At 42.2% G+C, this 15417-nt stretch overlaps 1 protein-coding gene across 9 annotated transcripts in view; it reads left to right on the top strand.

The window, feature by feature from the left end:
* LOC145295919 (sodium- and chloride-dependent GABA transporter ine-like) overlaps nt 1-15417 on the top strand; it is a 916364-nt gene that overhangs the window by 177208 nt on the left and 723739 nt on the right. For 3 of the 9 annotated variants that reach the window (XM_080141721.1, XM_080141779.1, XM_080141801.1), the window contains exons 1-2: nt 1008-1212; nt 8160-8260. The exons of 4 other annotated variants lie outside the window; for them this stretch is intronic. In XM_080141721.1, coding sequence (XP_079997847.1) covers nt 8213-8260 — 48 coding nt within the window. In that variant the 5' untranslated portion in view covers nt 1008-1212; nt 8160-8212. Of the gene's footprint in view, nt 1-1007; nt 1213-8159; nt 8261-15417 lie in introns of those variants that run through there. 2 more of the 9 variants (XM_080141730.1, XM_080141738.1) reach the window with 2 other exon arrangements.

The following is a 15417-nucleotide window of genomic DNA, read 5'->3' as shown; positions in this document are numbered from 1 at the left end:
CTGATTCCCGATTCCGATTAAGCATCCCAACACTAGTATGAACACTCTGAAAAACATCGGTAAAAATACATCAATTATTTTAGAATCTAAAGATTGAGAGATCAATGTTGCATATTAGTTTAATGTAACGGGATCTCTCACTTCCAGGCCAGATAGCATTTGAATGACATTTAATCATTTTACTTCTTAGGCGTAAAGTATTCTGTTTTTTTTTGGGGGGGGGGGGGCACCTAAACTTAAGGTTAATGATAAAATTAAGGGAAGGATTTGAGAGAGTGGATTGTCGACACGAACTAAGGGTTCGTGGTAGAGCTAATGGAATTTTTTACCCCCTCCCCACCAAAAAAAGAAAAAGAAAAAAAACACATGCACACAATTTATCTCAGCTAAACGAAATTGGGTTTTATACTCTTAAATGTTATTTGGATAGATGATTGGTCCAAAATGAGTGATGAATTATTTACGTTAGATTTATATGTAAAACTAATCACATACTCTAAATTCTGAAATAATGATTTTTTCCGACATGTAATTACCTAAAAGAAGAAGAATCTTATTTTTGGGAGAGTGTTTTTAGCTGAGGTTACTCATCTACATATTCATCAACAATTATTTAAATATAATTTGTCAAATATTTTTTAAAATCCTCGGGTACGCTTTAAAAAATGTGTAATATGTATTATTAATGTTCCTTAGTGCATGTATCTAAAAAAAATAATTTTTCCCAAAAGCGTGTATAAAAAGCCTGTGGTTTCAAATTTACTATTATGAAAACAATACAAAATTCAAAAGACATAAATATGTGGAAGCTAACATTTTCAATAAAGCCCAAAGTTAACACCTTCAATATAACTATAAATATGTAGAATTAATAAAAAAAAATTTTCATTTGACCTTTTTTAGCATTTTTGTTTCTAAAAATGTGGTTTCAAGTTTCAATTTAGCCGTTTTTGGCCTTTTCTCCTGAAAAATTTGGCTTCAAACATTTATTATAGTCTAGTAACCCTGGTCACAAAGTCAGTTGAAAACTGGGTCACCACTCAGTTGCATGTTTTTCTGATCAAACGAATGAACAATCAGGGTAGCAGGTGGCGGTATCTGTCGGCATCAGTATCTCCGTTCCATCAAATTGTTTCCGTTCTGAAAAAACATTTTATTCATTTGACGTTAGCAGTTTGTTTCCAAAAAACATTTAAATAACTACTCGAAGAGGTAAGTTTACAATATTTCAGTTCATTCTTTCTGTGCGTTTTTCTTTTCTTTCAATCTCTCGTTTAAAAGAGATGGCAGTTTTACTTTTTGAATTGCTCTTTGTATAAGCGGATTCACTATATAGAATTTTCTCGCTATTCCAAAATTCTGACCGTGGGTCGCCATCAATACATTGCCTCTCCAGAACCAAATGATCATAATTAAAACAAAAAAGAAGTTATATTTTTTTCAAGGAAAATTTCATTATTAGAATTTATTAAAATTTGCTGGAATCATTTATTAAGTGAAAATTAAATATCAAGTAAAAATAGAATTTTTATTTTATTACTAAAATTCATCAACTTATTTGAATAAACTAAACGATTTTTCAAATTTTAATTATTTTTAGCCTGCAATCATTTATATTTGTTTGAAACCGTCAAAGTTCAACATAAAACGTTGTTTATAACCGTGTGGTACAAGAAAAACAGTCTCTTATGACGGTCCAACGCCACAAATTCTGAATAGGTATTGGAATTTATTTATGTAGCTCCTCCTGCTAATGGTGCTTGTCCCTCTTATGCTCTGTGGATTGGCTAGCAGTGATCTCCGACCCCCTGCCCGCTTAGGGGTCACGTGTATTAAACTATAAAAACCTTGGGAGATCTTGCCTCGTTCTCTTTTTCGACCACATTTACTGATCTCAAGACGTCTTTTACGTAGCTCGCGATGTGGAGAATTATCAGGCAATGTGGGGAAATTATTTATTGAAAAGTAAGCCTTTCTTTTGAAGTCGCCGACATTATTGCTTTTATGCGTCGTTGTTGTTGCTTTATTTTTATATTGACGGTTATTGTTAAAATTTAATTTATTATTACCATTTTTTACGGGCTTCGGCGATGGCCGTGGCAGGCCGTACGCCGCATCCATTGGACAATGATGAAATAGGGGTGATCTTCCCTCTCCTACGAATTCGGAATGGAACAAGCTGCCGAAAGTAACGATTAATGTCACTGAATTCATCGAAAAGGCTAAAGGATACGAGCACCTTGTTGTTGACAATGGTTTACTCGTGGACTTACCAAAGTTGGAGATTATTAGAAAGAAACGCCTTGTTGTCTTTGTGGTCGACAGGAAGACTACAAAAGTGATTAGAGCAAGCTCGGAAATTGTCTTCAAGCTGCTGGCGACAGTGGGGCATAGACCTCTGCGTACCATAAAATGTAAAGGTTACAATCCCTGGAATACCCTTTTTTCTATGGAAGACGAGTGCGTAAAAATCTCCCAAACAGAGATTATCACACCAGAATACGTTTTACGCACGGAATACATGGGGAAAAGAAGGACAGCAAGTTCTGTCTTCAATGTTCCGTTCCATGTGGAGGGTGAACACCTGGGCGCATTCCTCCTTACATTTGGTGATATAGTGGCAGTAACAAATGAGGAGTACCAAGGTATTTTGACGTTTGAGATTTTACTGGACAAAGAAGGGTTACCAAAATCCCTTATCACTTGAATGTGGGGGACGAGAAACTGCCCATCATCGTTGCGGGCAGGCGGCCGCTTTGTTGGGTATGTGGTGAGATAGGGAACATCACTATGGATTGTCCCCAAAGGAGACCACAACCAAACCCAAAAACAAGAATTGGACAACATTTAGGAGTTTCCATGTTCGTGAGGGATCCCTGACCTCTTCCTCAAGAAATTGCCAAAGAAGACGCTACCCCGGAGGATCCTGATCATGAGCCCTGGCAAATTGTATCCGAGAAGAAGACCCCTGGCCGCCTTACTCTAGACCAAATGCGGGGGGAGGCCATGTTAATAAATGACCCGAGTAGGGATAAATATGTCGAGATTGTTAACCTCAAAAAGAAATTGGATGCATTAAGAATGGATCCACTATCAAACCGCAATCAACTCTCCCTTCCAAAATTCCACAATCCTCTCTCCCCTCCAAAATTCCACAATCCCCAATAAACTATCGACATCCATAGACTGTACCCAGTCCCCTGCAAAACTAAAACTCCATTCACCTACAAGAGTTATGCCCCCTCCTGTCTCGGTCCCCTTACTGCAGAAGCTTCCCAAATTAATCCCCATTAGTCCTGTCAAAAAAATAAAATCCGCCCCTCGACTATTCCAGATATTTCCATGACTCCATTGAATACTCCACATGCATTCCCTGCCAAGTCCCTGCCAGTGGCGCAAATCTTTAGTAACACTGAAAAGCCCACCCCTTCCCAGAAAAGAGCACGGAGCCCCTCCATGGAAAAAAAAAAAAGAAAAGGACACTTTACCTTGCTGGTAAAAACATTTGTGAGGTCAGTGAGCTGCAAATTAACAACGCGCATTACTTTAAAAATGCTGACCTGAAGAAACTAATCGATTTTAGGGAGGTGGCTGGAATGCCAGTCGAAGACCCCTGCAATTTTCCGAATGCAAAACGAATATTGACTGTCATCCGGACGAGAGATGGGTGATGCTGGAGGAGGCAAATAAAGCTTTTGAACCTCTAATTATATTCAAAGACTCTGACATCAGAAATTTAAGGAAATTTTGTGTTGGGCGGGTTTAACATGCAGACTGGTTTCTCGCCTGTTTTCCATTTTACCTCAAATCCTTCTGGTTGCTCCATGTAAATTTCATGGTCGATAGGGGCATGAAGATATGCTGTTTTTACATCCATTTGATGTACGATGAGATCATATTGGGTAGCCATTTGTGTTAATATGCGGATTGATGTGATGTCAGCTGTCGGTGTGAAAGTCTCTGTATAATCTACTCCTTTGGTTTGATTATAGCCCCTTGCGACGAATCTTGCTTTGTATTTTGGAGTTCCGTCAGGGTTTTCTTTAATTTCGTATACTCATCTGCCACTGATTGTTGTTTTACCTATGACCTTCACCTTCACCGAGGTCCACAACTTGACACAAAAAAAAAACAACTTCTTAATCAACTGCTAACGCACGCGTCCCTGTAACGTCCAATGACAACAACCACAACCTTCTCACTCGACCTGCCTTTTATACCACTCTCTCAATCCCTCCTCTTGCACATACGCCTGGAGATTCCTGACAATCTCGAGACTTCTGCTTATAAAAACCCAAGTTTCGTTGTCGCGCATGCCTACACAAGGCACAAACACGTGGGCGTTTGTTTTGTTGGTAAGTACTACACTCCCCCCTGATCTGATGATCACATAGAGTGCACTTCAGGGGTGGCCTCTTAGTTCGCTGGCTTCTGCGAAGGGTGATATTTACAATCTCAGATTCAGGTTCTGGTTCTGGTTCTGGTTCTGATCCTACCTGATCAGACGAACTACAACTACCACTCTCTTGCTCGGTGACCTCACTTATCAGCAGGTCATCATCTGATGATTCATCGCTCTCTGTAGTTGTGGGATGTACTTCACTAGCTGGGCGAAGATCGCGCACATGGCGTGGGGTTCCATCAACAAGGACCGACTGCTGGCTGACCACTCCGATATTCGTCCTCGCTTGAACTTGGTGGTGCACCGGTTTCCAGGGAGTCTTACCCAAACTGGATCCCCTACCTTGTATTTTTCATGACTCTCCTTGTCGATTGGCCGGACAGTGTCAATGCCCTTTATCCTAACACGGTATTTGTGTATGGCATTGGCCGGTGCTGTTGTTAGTGTCTTCCCATCCTTTGGTGTGATGTTATCCCAATACGTGGCCTCCGTAATGGTGCATTGCTTTCTGGCAGCAATTCTCTTGATGCTGCGATGGTTCCTCTCAGCAATGCCATTCCCTGATGGCACATGAGCACATCGCAGTCATAGTCGGACACCCCACTCATTCAACAACTGCCGAACTTGGTGGCTACAAAAAGCAGCATCGTTGTCCGTCAATATCTCTTCCGGCACACCTTGCTCAGATAGATAGATGACAGATGGCGGACAACATTCGCTGAGTCCTACCTGGTCATTTGCCGCCACACTGCAAAACGAGTGGGTCCACAGTCGATAAGGGTTAGAAAGGGCTTACCACTGTAATGGGTAATATCCATCGCTACTTGTTGCCACACATGCTCAACCTCCAATCGCCCCTTCTGCCATTGCTCAGGTGCAGGATCGATAGACTGGCATGCCTCACAGTGCTTGATGATCTGCCTGACATCTGCCCTTGTCACTGCCGGGTCCACACGCCTCGCAAAATACAGAGTTCTTTTAATACCTGGATGTTCACTCTGCACATGAATTCTTTGTATTTGGCATGAGCTAATCGCGCCAACTGCGCAAGATCGAGCAGCAAACTCCACGCCTGTCTTCACAGCTTCATACCATTTGTGAGGCACACAGGTTAGTTGGTCTGCACAATTACAGTGTGATGCCACGAGCATTACACTCATATGTCATACTCCGATACCAGACTCTTCAGGGTGTTTAGCCTCCGCCGGATTAACATCTCACCGGCTGCCTTAGTGCGGACTCTCGTTCGTCCCGAAAGAGTGTCGGACACCCAGTGGTAGATGCAGAGAGAATCCGTGTATAAGTGCAACCTCTTTGACTGCCATTGCAGTGCCAGATTTAAACCCTTCACAACAGCATTCAGTTCCGCCAGGTTGATGTGTTGAGCATCATTCACGGCTTGCAGCCAGCACGCATTTTCAATTACATTTCCACGTTGCTCGAATAACACTCCCAATGCCAAAGAACTAGCGTCAACCCACACATTCACAGTGTCCCCATCGACACACCATTCTCCACGGGCAGGGTCCTTCTTGTCAACTCTCTCTAGAGTTTCCGTCATCATCAGAGTTAGAAGAGCATCATCAGATACATCATCCCAACCTGTAGTTACTAAACTTGCCCTGCGTTTGATGATGCCCACAGCTGCTTGGAGCCAGCCACATGCTGGTAAGTGACCAATAAGTTTACCACACAAGGAAAAAATAATCCACCGCGTAATAACATCAGGGATGTTTGGAATCTCACTGCCACGCCTCCATCGTAAGGTACCGTCTTTACCGCAGACATCCAATCCTAATACCCGTGCTCCATCCCTCAGACGTTTGGGATCCTTGCACTCCAACCCGAATTAAGCTAACTTTCTCTGACGTGCGACGCAGATTGTATATCTTCATTGACGTACACGTCGTCAATATAGGCTGATGTTACGTCCTCAGTGGTATCTTCCTCGGACAACACTGCATTTACAACGGTCTTCATGATTTGCGGTGCCACATTCAGCCCAAAGCCAAGTCGAGTAAGGCAGTATCTCTGACCCCGGAACCACACTGTCTGGAACGGCCACAATGTCTCATCCACTCGCACCTGCAAATAAGCCTTCCGCAAGTCTACTATAGACACATTGGAGCCCTTCTGGCGCCATTCTCTCAGCTTGCTGGCGCACACATCAGCATCGGCAGTGTACGTCTCAATGTATCTATTGAGTTCACGATAGTCCAGCACCGGACGAACTTTTGATTTGTTATGCTGGACTACTGCCATTAAGGGAATCAGACCCTTAGGTAGTCCCAGCTTGTTGGGGTAGGGATCAGCCATCTATCCTGGATCTATGCCTCAAGCTCCTTCTCGTATTCATTATGAGCCTTGTCGGGTATCGAGTACTTTGCAATGCTATTCTTGAGTTCGGTTGGCGCCCTTCCTTCTGTCCACTTCCACGATGCAGTCCATGCTTTTTGGTGAGGGTCGTAGTCCACCTAAAAATCAGGCCGATCAATGTGAATTGCAGCACACACTGGGGTTTCCAAAAACCGCACAGTCCCATCTCTTCCGATAACAACTCCCCCCAGTGCCTTAATAGCATCATATCCCAACAGTACATCGAATTCCAGCAAATCCCCTCGCATCACCAGCACATTAATGTCTGCGGCCACACCAGAATCTGTGTGGACTTTGACAGTTCCGGCTCCACAGCAAGCTTGCGTATTGCCACCTATTGTGGTTACTTTGATGTTCTGCTTTGTCCAGTTTTTTATAGAGGTAACATCAGCCTTCTCCACGGCACTAAGTTGTTGATACACACTCAGGGCACCTCCAGCCAGTCTCATGAGAATCACGGTATGCACCCCCTTTACTTCACAGAGGTTGCAGGTCAGCTGAATCCTTTCGACCCAGTCGACAACAGAAGTGGATCCGTCGAATTCGAGTATCAGTTTTAAATCAAACTTTGCCCCAGCCATAGTTGTCCAGGAAAAGAGACAAAACGAAATCGCCAAAATAGCTTATGGCCTTCACCTTCACCGAGGTCCACAACTTGACACAAAAAAGAAAAAACAACTTCTTAATCAACTGCTAACGCACGCGTCACTATAACGTCCAATGATAACAACAACAACCTTCTCACTCGACCTGCCTTTTATACCACTCTCTCAATCCCTCCTCTTGCGCATGCGCCCGGAGATTCCTGACAACCTCGAGACTTCCGCTTATAAAAACCCAAGTTTTGTTGTCGCGCATGCCTACACAAGGTACAAACACGTGGGCGTTTGTTTTGTTGTAAAGTACTACATTACCTTTAGGTAAAGATATTAGTTCATACACATCATTTTCTTTTAGGGAATTGATTTCCTCCTGCATTGCTTTAATCCAGTGGTGTGCCGCTGGGGAGGTTGTAGCTTCTTTATAGGTGCATGGTACACCATGTGCAACTTTGTAGCAGTAATCGACGTTGATTAGTGTGTGACCGCTCTCATCTTGATCTGTTGTTACATAGTCCTCTAAGTAGCTGGGTATCTTGTGTTTCCGCTCAGGGTGTCTCCGTGTATGGATATCCTCTTCCATGGCATTGGGTGGTTCATCAACACTAGATTGCTTTGGATTTTCTGTCAAATGTCCCTTGGGAAAGTCCCCATTATCATCATTCGGTGGGGAGGTTTGAGTGTGTTGTTCACTAGTGCTGTTGATAAATTTTACTTTTCCGTTTTCTGGGTAGGAGTCTGTTTTAAGCGGTTGTTGAAGCATCTGTTTCATATAATTGCAGATGTCATAACAGCGTAAGTCCATAAAGTTTTGGGCAAGCCGCTTTCTACGATCATGCATCTTACCATTTCAAACAATGTTCGGCCATTCCATTCTGATGAGGTGAGTACGGCACCTAAGTTTCATGTTTGATTTTATTTTTGCTGAGTAGCTTCTGGAAGTTATTTGATTTGAACTCTGAGCCATAGTCCGATCTTAATATTTTTATTTTGCCATAGGGGGAACTGTCCGCGATGAACTTCTCGGCGGCGAGTGTAGTGTCGCCTTTATTCTTAATGAAATATACGAACACGGCGCCGGAAAAATCATTGGTGAACGAGACAGCATAAGCAGTTCCCGCTTAAATCTGCCGGGTCTATTGAGCCGGCTAAGTCTGAATGTACTAAGTGTAGTATACCGGTTGCCCGTTCATCAGCTTAGTAGTGCTTTTACAGTAGTTACACCACTGTTTTCGCCTGTTGTTGTTGTTGTTGTTGGGCCACTCTTTGTATATATGTCTCTTCCCACCACATGTAAAACACGAAGCGTCTCGTTCATTGTTTTGCTTATCATAGCTATCATTTCTCATAGTGGTTCTTGAAAAAGATGTCAGTTTCATGACGTCGTCACTGCTAGACTGATCTCTGTGCCTTAGCGTTTCTTCGAAGCTGTGGAGCTCGGTTTTAAATATAGAGAACGTCAGTTCTTTGTTGCTGTGGGTTACATAGATAGAAAAAGGGTCAAACTGGCACGGTAATCCCTTTAATATCATTGCGATGATTAAGGCATTATCTACTGTTTGTCCAGCATTTCTGAGGGCTGTTAAAACGGTTTCTGTTCTTATGATGTAGTCTGTAACGTTTTTGTCAGTTTGTTTTTTTAAGGGATGTCAGTTGGGTTTATAAAGAAATAACTCTCGGTTTTCCTTTACCCGTGTAGTGTTCGCATAATATTACTAGAGCTTTTCTTCCATTATCGGCGTCTTCTCTCATTATCAGAGATGAAACGATAAGTAGAGATAAAAGGAGAATAATCAGGAATGCCTTTCGTAAAGGTTTTATCAACTTAAAAGTATACACGTGTTTTCGAGAAATCAATATGGCGGAATCCTTAATTCCGGCCAAGGGGAATAACTACCATCCTTTATTTCCAGAAGAGTCAAAGCAATTTATTCTAACATTTTCCCCTTCAACAATAATCAAGTATGGAATTACAGAAGTTAAATTTAGTCTGTTCAGTACAAGGTTAAGAAGTGCTTATATTTATTTGGAAATCGTTGCATTCTGGACGATCTCCGCACTGACTCACAGGGATTTTGGTCCTCAGCATCCACATCTTGGGGAGCATTGATATTTTCAGGATCAGGAAAGAGATTCTTCTCCTTCACGTAGGTATTGTCTTCGTCAGTTGGCGGTTCTTTGGGGGCTTCAGGGCTTGCAGGATTGTTTTCATTCTGTTGGTCTTCTTGATTGAGTTAGGAGCCAGGTCTCGCACATTGACAGTAGTTTCCACATCAGAGGGTAGTTGTACATGAGCATAGTAGGGGTTGATGTCTAATAGGGTAGCAGGGGTTACTGGAGGGTCGAGCTTACTAGACTTAGTATGGTTTCTGACATATATTGGGCCTGGTTTCGCCCAAGTGGGAACAGAAATTCCGGAGGAAGATTTATGACTATATTTGAACATTCTGTCATGAGGAGTCATATTAGTGGCAGTGCATAGTAACGACCTAATTGAATGGAGAGTGTTTGGTAGTATATCTTCCCAATGGTGCAGTTTCATGTTGCTAGAGTGTAAGGTCGTTTGGTTTGCCTTCCATAAAGTTCCATTGAGTTTCTCAACTTGCCCATTACCCTCAAGGTGGTATCTACTTGTTTTAGAGGTGGCGATACCTTTGCCATGTAAGTAATCTTTGATTTCTCCTGCAAGGAAGTCGTCAGCCTGGTCAGTGTGTATCATACTGCCATACCAAAAATTGAAAATAGTTGGTTTAGGCAGTGGATCACGGTTTTGCTAGTCATATCCTTACAGGGGAAGACAAAGGGAAAGCGAGTATATTAATCAATTATAGTGAGTAAGTATTTGTTACCATGCATGGAAGTAGGTAAAGGGCCTTTAAAGTCGATGTTTAATCGCTGGAAAGGTAGCATAGCCTGTATGAGTGTTCCTTTGTTACAACTGGCAAATTTAGGTTTCAGATACTGACAGGAGGAGCACGAGTTTGTTATATTTTTAATTTGTTTTAAAGAGAAAGGAAGGTTTCTTGTCCTGATGATGTGGCTGAATCACGTGACACCAGGATGGCATAGTGTAACATGCAAGTCACAGAGGTCTTGCAAAGTGTGCGTTAATGCAGAGATGCGAGAAAATGTGTCAACAGCAGTATTTTCCGTTCCTGGATGGTAAACAATATTGAATTTGAATTGTGACAGTTCGATCCGCCAACAATATATCTTATCATTTTTAATTTTAGATTTCCTCTTATTATCAAACATAAAACTGATCCTCTTTTAATAACTTTGAAATGTCTCCCAAGTAGAAAATGTCGCCACTTTTGGAGAGCTTTGACAATTGCAGCAGCTTCTTTTTCAACACGCATGATGTCTAATCTCATTCGGGTTTAGTGTCTGAGAAAAGAATGCAACAGGTCTATCCTGTTGGTTTAGAGTAGCAGCAATGCAGTTTTTATTGCATCAGTTTCTACTGCAAATTCTTTATCTGGGTCAATAAGGGTAGCATTTCTTAAGTCGGTCTGAAAAGAATTTAGAATAGACGGGGGCAGTGGAAACTCCTTGTTATGGTTGAGAGGCAGTATCTTATCAGAAAAGTTCCGAATTAATTTACTATAGTAAGAAAACATACCAATTATTCGTTTTTGTGACTTATTCGTTTTTGTGACTAGAGGCGGTGGCATTTCAAGGAGTGGTTTTAGCCTCAGGTAATCAGGAGCAATTTGGTTGTTCTGGATTGTGTAACCAAGAAATGTGATAGAAGTAGCAGAAATGATGTTCTTACTTTGGTTGAGCGTGATGTTGTATCTTTTCATTACATTATAAAACCTTTGAAGTCATGCTCTTTTTGATCCTTTCCGCATATTGTGACATTGTATACATACACAAAAGTGTCTGTTAATTTTTCTCTTTCTACAATGCCATCGATGCATCTTTGAAAGGCACTTACTCCGTTAGTGACGCCAAAGGGGATACAAGTAAATTGGTAAAGTTTTCCATTTACTTCAAATGCTGTGTATTTCCGATCAGCGTGACTAATTGGGATTTGATGGTAAGCAGACTTCAGGTCGAGTGTTGTAAAAACGTTGTATCGAGCTATGTCATCAACCATTTTATTAATGTTAGGTATGGAATAGGCATCCAGTTCTGTAAATCTATTTATGGTGTCGCTGTAGTCGACCACCATTCTTTTTTTTTGATTCTCGTTAGAGCACACAGTTCCTGATGATTGTGTAACGAAAGCCGACAGCCCACTTGGGAACGCTGATCATGCGGTGATAATGGTTGAAATCGCCCTAAACTCTAGACCCAAAACTGAAGAGCCAGTGCTCAAAACAACGAGATATTATAAAAAGGCTGACTAGGAAGCTATCAGAGATCTTATCAGAGACGCCCCATGGGGAAATATTTTTTCTCTTCCTGCTGAACAGTGTGCAACCGAGACCACTGAATGGTTCAAAACTGCAATCGAAGCGCATGTTCCCATGCGGAAATTCTATAGCAAGCCCCACTCTCCCCAATGGTTTACTTCGACTTGCGCAACTGCCATTGCTCAAAGGCAGCATGCATTCCGCAGGTTTAATCGACATAAGTCCAGTTCAAACAGACAGAAGTACATAGAAGCTAGAAGTAACGTTAAGAAAGAAATAGCGACAGCTAAGAGGGAATTTACGGAAACCACGAAAAAACGCATCGAAGCACAAAAACTAGGAACTCGTGACTTCTGGAAAATCTACAACAGTGTAGTAAATAATGGGCAATCAACAATTCCCCCACTAACCAACAATCACGAGGTTCTTTGCTCAGCAACCGAGAAGGCTAACATGCTTGCCAGTCGGTTTGCTTCAAACTCCACACTGGACCCTCTAAACCACCCCCTACCTCAATTTCCTATGCGGACAGACGCCACGCTAGACGACCTGAAAATCACCCCTGCTCAGGTGCATGCTATCATAAAAAACCTTGACACTTCCAAAGCATGTGGACCCGACCTCATCCCAGCTGTGCTATTAAAAAAGTGCTCAGCCGAAGTAGCTCCAGTTCTCTCCAAATTCTACAACAAATGCCTTAATGAATCTTGCTTTCCGAGCTGTTGGAAAACTGCTTCTGTAGTACCAGTATTCAAGAATTCTGGCGAAAGAACTGACCCATTAAATTATCGCCCTATTAGCCTCCTCCCACTTTTTGCCAAAATATTTGAGACCTTAATTAACCATGCTCTAGTCCAGCACCTTACAGATGCTAAACTTCTGACCGACCGTCAATATGGATTTAGACAAGCCCGTTCCACGGCAGACATCCTCACTGTAATCTCTGAACGCATATACCATTCACTGGACAAAGCAGGAGAGGGAAGAGCGGTAGCTCTAGATATATCTAAGGCTTTTGACAGGGTATGGCATGAGGGTCTCCTAAGGAAGATTAGATCTTACGGTATCACTGGTAGAATACTTAACGTAATTAAATCCTTCTTAGATAAGAGAAAAATCCAGGTTGTCCTCGACGGTCGTACATCTAAACAATATGATATAAATGCGGGAGTGCCCCAAGGATCTATCCTGGGACCTCTGCTGTTCCTGATATTCATAAATGACCTCCCCGACAAGATTGCCTCTGAGATGGGGATATATGCTGATGACACCACACTCTATAGCAGGCACGACAGGAAAACAAACGAACATATATCTAAAGTAATGGCAGAAACACTAGAGGATGACCTCCAATCAGTAGTGGAATGGGGACAAAAATGGATGGTCACGTTCAATGCCACCAAGACAAAACTGGTTTCATTCAATAATTACAAGAAACCTTCTCTACCACCTATAGCAATGGCCAACGACTCTTTATCTGAGAGTACGTCTCTCAAGCTCCTTGGCCTAACGTTCACTGGAAACATGAGTTGGAACAGTTACATCGAGGGCATTGCCAGGGCCGCTGCAAGGAAGGTGGGCTCTCTCTACCGTGCTAGAAAACTTTTAACACCCGAAAGTATCCTGTACCTCTATAAGGCCACTATTCGCCCATGTATGGAGTATTGCTGTCATATTTGGGCCGGTGCATCGGCTACTAGTCTCTCGCTCCTTGACAGGGTTCAAAAGAGAGTCGCAAATCTGATAGGCCCTAAACTGGCATCAAAACTTCAGCCTCTGTCCCATCGTCGAAACGTTGCATCCCTCTGCCTGTTCTACAAGTATTATAATGGTGAATGCTCTGAAGAACTGCAAGCACTTGTGCCCCCACGACGTGAACACCCTCGACAGACCCGACAAGCTGCAAAATCCCACCCCCACACTGTAGAGATCCCTAGATGTAAAAGATCCTTCTACTCCAGTAGTTTCTTCCTCAGAACTGCTAGACTTTGGAATTCCATTCCGGGTCACTGCTTCCCCAACTGTACTGACATGCATAAGTTCAAGTGCAACGTGAACCAACATCTCGCTGCCCTAATCCCTACATAGTACCCCAGTAGATGTTACCCCTGATAGTAGCCCCCTACACCAAAGTGGCAATGTGCCTTGTTTGGGGTGAAAATGTAATAAAAAAAAAAAAAATAAAAAAAAAGGTCACTAAAACTTGGGCTCACCAAGGAGATATAGAGGGCTCTAATATACCTTCCCTCAACATTCTGGCAGTTTCCTCTCTAATAAATATGTTGTCAGTGAATGAGTGATGATGAGATTTGGTGGTAATAGGGGTCGTCCGTGTAGAAAGATGAGAGAAAAGGGGAGGAGGAGAAATTTTGATACATGGAAAATGTCCCTCTTATCCATTGCTCCGATAACAAGTTTTTCCCTGGGACCGTTGAATTTCAGGGTCACAGTTTTATATTGATTTAGGAGGTCTTTTCCGATAATCATATCAATGAACAGGTCCTTAATTACTTCCACTATCATGGCGTGGTGGTTTTTACTGTTTAGGGAGATGTCAACAATAGTTTCGCTGATGATTTTGGCATGATGATTAGGGTCCGCCAACGCTACGGTTTTCTGTTTGAGAATAATAAAAAGTTTCAGCTTTCTTGCTGTATTTTTGCTGATAAACGTCTCTACGCTGCCGGAGTCCACCATAGTGTTCACTACTTGCCCATATATTTTGCATTTCGTGTATGTAATGTCTTTGGCACCCGTTCCTAGTCAGGAGAGATTGGGGGGGGTCGTATAACACAGCAGCTGTGGAGGAGGAAGATTTACATACCTTCGCCCAATGGCCATTTTTCTTACATTTCCTACACTTGGTGTTACGTGTAGGACACATCGCCCGTGAATGTCGTGTGTTCCCACAGAAGAAACAAATTCCTTTTGGTAGGGTATTTCCTTTTATAGCAGCAATGAAGACAGTGTCTTCTGGTTTAATTACAGTAGTGGCTACGTTTGAGTGGTTATCGAAGCTTACTGTATGCTTCTCCGCTTATTCTAGAGACCTAGCCATTGTAAAGGTCTCTTGCAGAGTTGAGAATAGTTTTTCGAGTAGGCGCTGATGAATAGACGAGGAGGAGATGCCGCTAGTGAAAGCGTCACGGATATATTGCTTTTTGTTCTCCTCAGCGATTACTGCTTGACATTTGCAAGATTTGGCAAGTACTTCCAGTTGTTGCATGAAATCGTCCATAGTTTGTGTTTATTCATCAGAAGTTGATGTCGGTTAAATATAACGTTTGCCGGTTTTATGTAAACAGCGTCTAGCGTTTCTATGGCGCCATTGTAATCTGTAGCATCGCTTATTATTTTGAATATTGTCACTGAGACTGAATTAATCAAGGCGAAGAGATTTTGTGCATTATTTTCTATTTTCCCATTGTTTAAAGTGCGTAAGTAATACTCGAACGTCAGTTTCCAGTGTTTATTGATTTTTCCGAATTCGGAGCTGTTGGTTGTACGTTGAATCTGTCTGGCTGCAGCTGCAGTAGTTGGCCCATTTTTTTTTTTTTTTAAGTTGATAAAATTGAAATAAGTAGAGATAAAAGAAGAATAAACAGGAATGCCTTTCGTAAAGGTTTTATCAACTTAAAAGTATACACGTGTTTTCGAGAAATCAATATAGCGGAATCCT

Source organism: Euprymna scolopes, chromosome 2 (assembly GCF_053919585.1).
Source record: "Euprymna scolopes isolate OS-2025 chromosome 2, ASM5391958v1, whole genome shotgun sequence".
NCBI classification, from domain to species: domain Eukaryota; kingdom Metazoa; phylum Mollusca; class Cephalopoda; order Sepiida; family Sepiolidae; genus Euprymna; species Euprymna scolopes.
This window is presented reverse-complemented; position numbering and strand designations above follow the sequence as displayed.